The 8726-nt window shown below is 34.2% G+C and overlaps 1 protein-coding gene across 1 annotated transcript; it reads right to left on the bottom strand.

Moving 5' to 3' along the window:
• Positions 1 to 7667: 7667 nt before the first annotated feature.
• LOTGIDRAFT_157219 (hypothetical protein) lies at positions 7668 to 8294 on the bottom strand (the record flags this gene model as incomplete). The annotated part of the gene is made up of 1 exon (XM_009048983.1): positions 7668 to 8294. The coding sequence occupies one exon, from the start codon at positions 8292 to 8294 to the stop codon at positions 7668 to 7670; it is 627 nt and encodes a 208-aa protein (XP_009047231.1).
• Between the last annotated feature and the right edge of the window lie 432 nt (positions 8295 to 8726).

Below are 8726 nucleotides of genomic sequence, written 5' to 3'. Positions count from 1 at the left end.
TTGTTCAAAATTGAACTTTGCATACAATTACCTCATGTCTTGAGCCACTTTCTCTTAAAAGTTCGGTTGTTTAAGCTTCATAGTTCAAAAAAAGGAACAGGTTTTGGAAATTCGGAATTTTCAATTTTTGACCTTGACCTTTGGTGACCTTGACTTTTGTATGATCAAACGTCATTGACATTGGCTATCTATTTATACTTTTATATTTGCTGTCCTATGTCAACTTCCGGTTTTATTGCCGTATGCAATTTGAAAATTTGATGACTTATATCTCGTGATCTTGCCCTTTTTAGACCTTGGCTATCTGCTTTCGTTTGTGAAATCTGACGTCTTCTTCCGGTACACATTTGCGGTATTAGAATATTAACAAAAATTTATCAATTTTAGACTGTTCTTGCACTTACTTGACCTAATTATCGTCGAAGGTTGATTTTTTTCAGGGTCTTTTGCAAATTGCTACATTTGTAAAGTCCCACTCTGTGCCACGTGTGGCTATAGTTTGTTATTATTATTATTAAATAAATATCGTTATTAAGTCCATTTTTAAGTCCCCCCCCCCCCCATGTCCGTCCGTAAAAAATATTATATCCTATCGTATGATGGATAGTAACGAAACTGTTACATTTAGAGCCCCTTTCTAGTTTTGATAAACGAAAGAATAACTGAGAATGTTATGATTTCTTGACAAAATCGCTTGGCATTCATTTCTGTGTGCACATGACAATTTTTTAAATTACTTTGTAGAAGAACTAGAGGCGTTTTTATGTAATCAAATCGTATCAACTCGCTTTGACGGCCGATTATCAACACGTGGTACAAATCAAATCGCCTAAAATAAATGACCATCGGTATAACCGAGTCGCATGTTAACTTCGGATCTTTCTCTTTGTTGAAAAATTTCAAACGCTGGTAAAAAATAACATGTTTGTCATTATTCCTATAATCTTAGAACGAATTGTCAATGTTGCCCGCCATCTTGAATCTCAATCAAATCGTACCGAAGCTCCTATAAGTGCTTTGGAAAATCGTTAAAATAAAGGCTCTTGGCTTATATATTTGCACACTTTGATCTGTGTCGATAAGAGTTGCTTTAATAAAATACGCCTCAAAAGAATGATAACATACAACATAAAATTGTTTATTTCTGTAAATTTTCTATATCACGATATTTGATCATACCGTGATAAAAATCTGTCTATATCGCGATACACAAAAAATCCCATGTCGCGCTACTCTGCGATATTTTTCTTACTACATGGATTTTGACGAAACATGGTGAGTGTTTGTAATCACCCAAGGATACTAATAGCCGTCGTCCCTGTCTGTCTGTTCACAATGTCCACAACTGTTTGTGGTCACGATAAAAAGCTGGTTTCTTGATGGGTTTTGACGAAACTTGGTGTGAGTGTTTGTAATAACCCAAGGATGAACCCTATTGAAAACCAGACGAATCGAAAAATATTTACTATGAGTTATTGCCCTTGTTCTTAACTTTTAGCGTATTTTCTTTAACTTGGTGTGAGTGTTTGTAATCACCCAAGCATTAACCCTATTGTAAATCAGATATATCGAAAAATATTTAGTATGAGTTATTATTCAATGTTTAGTTCGTTTACTCCAGAAGGCACACTTCTTGTCGGATTTTTGGTTTTAACTTGTTAATTATCACCCATGGATGAATCCTATTGAAAAGAAAAAAACTACAACTCATATAATAGTTATTAACCCCAATCTTCAAAACGCATTCCATTTTTAGCTAGTAAACACTTAAAAGCTCATGGTAATATTGTTCAGTATCACCCTCAAAAAATTAAGCAAGCTATCTTTGTACTTGAATACATCCGTGGCCTTATCAATCTACATAATCTGATCATGTATGAAAAAAAGTAAATCCTGCAATAAATTAATGTATTGTGGGCGATTATAATACAGGTAAATAAGTATGTTTGATTCTTTCAAATATGAGTCATATTTTCACCGGATTAATCCTTCATTAATATATATTTTCAGGTGCGAAGCAAGGCTCACCTATATCACGTACTGGTTAATTGAATGGAAATCAAGCATATCTACGAATGATCGTTGATTATATTTTTACCCGTAAAAATATTCAGTAATGACCATAAGTTTGTAACTTGATGCTTTTGTAAATTATATGTAATAAATAAAAATAAATCTATATAAATCTAGAAATTTGGCTATTCATACTTTCAAATGTTTTCTGGATGGATGGCGGCCTTGTGTGGTTTTGGATTCGGTTCTAACACCTCTATTTTAGGGTGGTTTCGGAAAAAATGTGTACAGCTGAGATATCGTTGGAATCGTGGTTGCAGATGCAAGGGGTGTGTTTATGTTTCAAGTTAACTACATTGTGGTTTTTGGGGGCGGTATTCTTTTCCCAAATAATTAGTTTAAAACTTGCTTGATGTTTGAAGCTAGTTTATTCAATTATATTCCTGATGACGGTGTGAGAACCACATTGAAACGTTGAAGTAATAAATATTCTAGAAGTATCTATCCATAAATTCTCTTATTTATTTATAACATCTGCTTCTAATATGCCTTTGAAAGATTATTTAAATATTGATAATTAAAAATAACTTGGTAATAATCGTCCCAATCATAATACGGGGCTTGCGAATGCAAGCAGAAACTAAAATGCAACGGCACTGAAGGTCACGGGATATGATCCTTTAAAGTTTTGAAAATTACTGTTTTTGGAAGCCTATAAAACCGGAAATAGGTGTCGGACATCATAGATCAAAACATGAACTGACATTATAGACTTTTGACCTTGAAAAGGTCATGGTCATCAAAGATGAAGATCAAAAATGAAAATTTAGTCTATTGTAAAACCTATTCCTTTTTTAAAAGTAAAAAGCCCAAACAGATTTATCTTCCTACGATATTGGCCAAACTAGTGACCTATATTCCTGCAAAATATTATCGGTGAAAAATGTATACTTTTCAAGTTATGATAAATTACAAATATATAACATATATGTAAATCTAACCCGGATGTGCCAAGCCCACCCCCAAAATTTTATACTGTCTGCTATCACGTGTACAATGTTAAATGATGTTCAAAATTTCAAGCATCTACAATTATTAGATCATGAGATATTAGTTGTTGAAAGTTTGAGTTTATATGGCAAAAACCAAATTACGCACAGTTACTATAGACGTCAGTGTAAAATTTTAAAATTTTAAAAAGCGCAATATTGATCAATATATCAAGTGTGATATATCCTCAGGAAGAAGAAATCGCACACATTAAGGAAATGAAATAAATTTTATCGTATGATAATAAGGTCACGTGACAGAGCTCTTTACAGATAAAAATTGCGATTTTCAAATGGCTCTAGAACCGGAAGTTAAGATCGCTTGACAAAAGTAAATATATTTTTAGATAGATCTTGTTAGGGCCCACAACATTTGTGCAGGTCACAAGGTCACCAAAGGTCAAGGTAACTAGATATATGCCTTAACAGTTTTGACAATTATTGAAAAATAAAACCGGAAATTAAAAAAAAGCAAAGCCGAAATTAAAAAAAAGCAAAGCCGAAATTCAAAAATCGGCTTCAAGAGTTTTGTTAGCAATCGATTATAGATTCTATAGACACTAACATCACACACATCGGCTTCACCCCTAAGGCACCATTTTGAGTTTTATAAAAATTAGGTGTATCAAGATGGCGTCTGACCCTATACTTCCGGGTCAAATTTATTCATTTCAACATCTTTATGGGGACATCTCTAACTAATTGCAAAAATAATTTTTCAAATATCTGCAAAATTCCGGAAGTTAAAATTTCAACTTTAGGAGCTAATAACGTCAAAACCGGAAGTGATATCGAAACTTTGAAATTAGTTTTAGTTTGCAATCAAAATGTCTAACTATCTGTAAGTTTTCATATTGATCGAAATAAATTTGTTGAAGTTAGAAAAAAAAGTGAAAAACCTCAAAAATTGAAACTAAAAAGTCAGCGACAAAAGTTTTAATTTTATAATTCTTTAATTGCTATCTTATAGCCGTTGGCGCGAACAAAAATTAACAAAAACAGATCGATCAAAATCCGATCAAAATTGGTGCCGAAAATTAACAAAAACGTAAAAAATGGATTTTGTTCTAAGTCATTTCCGGTTGGAAAAAATGCATGAAAATACATTCATCAGATTTTTTCTCGCGGCATTAACGGGAGAAATGTTAACAGTATTTATGTGGCACGTATAGTTTTGGTTGGGCGCTCTGACCAGAATTCGAAAAAAAAAAATATTCATTTGCAAAACAAAGCAGTGAGTTCTTCGAACTGCAACTAGATCCACAGGCTTCGCGAGGTTCTGATGCAGTGCGTAACAGTTTTGATTTTACGCTTAAAACTGTGCCGCAAAGTATCGTAACAGTAATATAATTTCCTATCATAATTAACTGGATATAGATCGCCCAAACGCAAAGTATATTCGACAGATTGCTTCAACTCACATTGCATTTAACAACAGTTGAAGGGAGCAAACTACCTTTATCGTTTAGACCACAAAAAACTTACAAGCGGAAAACCGACTTTTTCATGATAAAATTTCCAATTTCAAATGGCGACAAAAAACGGAAGTAAATACCGTACAATAAACGTTATTATACCATTGGAAAGATCTCGTCGGGAGCTATCAAAATTGTTCTGGTCACATGATCACCAAAGGTCAAGGTCACGATATACGACCCTTCAAAGTATTCATATTTTTCAACCGGAAATAAATAAAAAGCAAAAGCAAAATTCAAAAATCGGATCTCAAATATTATTTAGCAATCGATAGTAGATACAATAGATATCAAATTTACACAAATTGGATTACACCCTGAGGCCCCATTTCGATTTAAAGAAAATTACGCACAGTTACTATAGAAGAAAGTACAAAATTTTCAAATATTAAAAAACGCAATTTTAATTGAAATATCTAGCGTTAGTTCAATAAGAATTTTTGGTGTATGTAAATTAGGTCACGTGTCAGAGCTCTTTGAAGATAAAAATCGTAATTTTCAACCGGCTATAAAACTGGAAGTTTGCACAGCACAAATGAGTATATCACTGGATAGATATCATCAAGAGCAACACATTTTGTTCAAGCCACAAGGTCACCAAAGGTCAAGGTCACGAAATAGGAGCCTTGGAAATTTTGTACATTACCGAAAAATTTTAAGCGGAAATAATAGAAAAGCAACATCGAAATTCAAAAATCGGCTTCCAAATTTCTTTTCGCAATCGATTGTGATATCCAGATACACCAAAATTATGAAAAGCGCTCTAAACCCTGAGGCCCCACTTTGAATTTTACTAAAGTTTGACATATCAATATGGCGGCTACACTGTTACTTCGGGGTAAGATTTTATAATTAGAAGTTTTTTGTATGACCATTTGTAACATATTGCAAAAAGAATTTTTGAAATATCTTTAAAATTCCGGAAATTGAATTTTATATTTTACAAGCAAATAGTCAAAACCGGAAGTGATATCGAAATTTCAAAAATTAGTTTTTGTTCGCAATATAAAGTCTTTATCCCTCTGTAAGTTTTCAGATTGATCGAAATAGAATTGTAGAAGTTAGAAAAACAGTTAAGAAAACTCAAAAATTTGCGCTCAAAAAGTCAGCGACAAAAGTCAAAATTGTCGATTTTTTCAATTGCTATCTTGTAGTCATTAGCGCGAAGTAATAAACGGTACAGTTTGAGCAAATTCATATCAGTATTAAAGCTGATTAATGGAAAAAATCGAAAAAGAGCCATTGTCCAACGCTCATTTCCGGTAGGTCAAAATGGTGCCAATTTACATTTAACAAATAACTGTCCACTATTTTGACCAGAAAACAGAAACAGACGGTCTGTGGCATGTTGCCTTCTTAGAAAACAAGGGAAGGTAAAATTCGAAAAAAAAAACTAGATCCACAGGCTTCGCGTGGTTCTGAAGCAGTGCGTAACCGTTTTGATTTTACGCTTAAAACTGTGCCGCAAAGTATCGTAACAGTAACATAATTTCCTATCATAATTAACTTGATATAGATCGCCCAAACGCAGAGAGAGCAAACTACCTTTATCGTTTAGTTCACAAAAATTACAAGAGTAAAACCGACTTTTTCAAGAAAAAATTCATCAATTTCAAATGGCGATAAAATCGGAAGTAAACACCATACAACAAACGTTAATATACCATTGGCTAGATCTCGTCGAGAGCTGTAAAAATTGTTCTGTACGCAGGAAGCGTGAACGGTAAAAACAATATCGAATTCGAAGGTAATTTGAATCTGAACAAAATAAAACTGATCTTGAGAAATAACAGTCAAGTCGATTTCAACGTAGAAAATTCGTTGAAAGAAGTTGATTTATATATAACAAAAGTTATTGAGCAAGATGAAGAGGAGGTAGATGATTATGCAGAAGATTATCCAATCATACAAGAAATAGACGAATTCGAAAATATGGTTTCTGGGCAAGGTAATAGATTACAAATTATATTAGCAGCCATGAAAGAAGGTCATCGATCGGACAGACAATACAATGAAGTCAATTGCATATTAAAACGACTATTGGAGAAAAAAATCATCACTAAAAAATACTATATAAACGTCATTAAAAATGTCCAATAAAGAACAATTGTTCGTTATAACCTCGAATAAATCAGACACCAAATTGTCTCTAGACTACGAGTATGAACTCGATCGCAATAAACAGTACGAACTGGGATTAAAGTATTTCTCCGTTTACAATTCCATTAGAAATATCAACGAAAACAACAATAAACTAAAAATATCGACGGATAACGGAGTTATGTTTAAAACCATAAGCTTACTACCGGGAAGCTACGAATACGTAGCCATCAACGAATACCTAACCGAATGCGCAGGAAGCGTGAACGGTAAAAACAATATCGAATTCGAAGGTAATTTGAACAAAATAAAACTGATCTTGAGAAATAAGTCAAGTCGATTTCAACGTAGAAAATTCGTTGAATGCGTTACTAGGGTTCGATAAACGAATATACGCGCAATCGACATTGGTGCCACACAAGGCCAACATCGAGAACGACATCGACGTGATCAACATTCACTGTAATTTGATCAACGGTGGATTCTTTGTCGTTGTAAGGATACATGATTCCTTCGCTGTTTGGTGGTTTTCTCTTGACTAAATTCAGATAACTTCTAAAGACTTTCTTTTGTATGTCTTCCGTTGGCAAAACTCTTTTCCCACTTTTTGTTGAATTCGTTTGTCACGTGTTTCCGCTGACCAACTGAATGTAATCGTCCACGGATATCTTATCGTTGTTTTGAATGTTTTCTTTTCTTTCAAGATTCTGTCCGAAGTCAAAACGATGTTGTATTTCACTTTAGGTGCCAAATACAAACCGTAGATTATTCCTCCGTCTCTGTAATCGTTTTTACCTTTGCAATAGTCTTTATCGGAGACCAAACCAGCTCTGTTTAGTTTTTCCAATTGTTGGATGAAATGTACAAACTATCGGTGTCGGTATAGTATATTTCGGGTTTATAAAATCCATCAATCACGTGTATGAAATTGTTCATTATTTTCTTGCTGTGAGACAAGATGAACGCACCAAAGTGAATGTGAGTCAATAGAGTGGTCTTTTTGTTTACTTCGATTTCTTTTTCTTCGTATTCAATTTCCACGATGTACCTCGTTGACCTTTTCGTAGCTTTTAATGTGAGAATCAAAGTTGGCTTTCAAAGTCGCTTCGTTCCACAAATGTCTAGTGGTCAGAACGTCTTTCTGAATCGATTTGCCGTAGAGAAAATTGCCCAAAAGTTTCATGCAGTTGCTGCCCAGGACATTACCCTCCTCTTTGTATTGATTTCTCAAATCTCTCAGTTTCAAAACGTATTCGCCATAAGGCGGTCTGTCTAAATTTTTCTCATAGACGATACCGTCCAATATCCTGATGATTCTTCCGCCGGCTTTGACTATTTCTTGAATGCCGGCCGAAGTCAAAACGTTGTAACAGAAACCGTTTCTGAACCTGATTTTAGTACCGGTTTCCTTTTTACCTTCTTTGTTGGTAACGGTGATTTTATCTTTAGATGGCACGGGTTGGAAGAACATGAGTTTGGGATATTCGAACCAGACTTTGAAAATGGCCGTTTTGAGTCTGAATTTTTGCTCGTTGAATAATCTGACAAATTTCTTTTCTTCTTCTGGTTGAAAGGCTCTCGGGTTTTCAGCTTTAGGATATTCTTTGTCTAAATCCGACACGACCGAAGCGTACAGACCGTTGGCGTCAAAATCCATCAGTTTGGATCAGTTTAATTTTTTAAGTTTCGAAGACAGTTCCGTTTGTCTTTTTCGGATTGATTGTAGGCTTTAAACAAGTCTACAATGTTGTCTCTTTCGAGTTCAGTATAGTCCTTTATCAATTCGCAAATTTAGTCCATCTTGTCGAAAACAAAAGATTTCTGTTGGCGGAAACCCTTTCGCCTTTGATGAAATTTCTCACGAAAGGATTGGTGTACTTTTTCCACGTACGGTTTTTCGGTGTGTTTCGGAACCATTCTAGTTGTTTCGTAATGCTCTTCTTCGACCATTTCTTTATCGTAGTGATACAAGTAATACCAACCCTTCAAAGACAAAGAATGTATTGAAATGTCTAAATGATTTGTGGTCTGAGTTGTACGTAACTAAATAAGTGTAAGTAGTGGTCTGAATCTTAAGGGAGATAACCCT

The sequence above is a fragment of the Lottia gigantea genome, assembly GCF_000327385.1.
Source record: "Lottia gigantea unplaced genomic scaffold LOTGIsca_13, whole genome shotgun sequence".
NCBI lineage: Eukaryota > Metazoa > Mollusca > Gastropoda > Lottiidae > Lottia > Lottia gigantea.
Note: the sequence above shows the minus strand (reverse complement) of the source record. Positions and strands in the feature narration are given on the sequence as shown.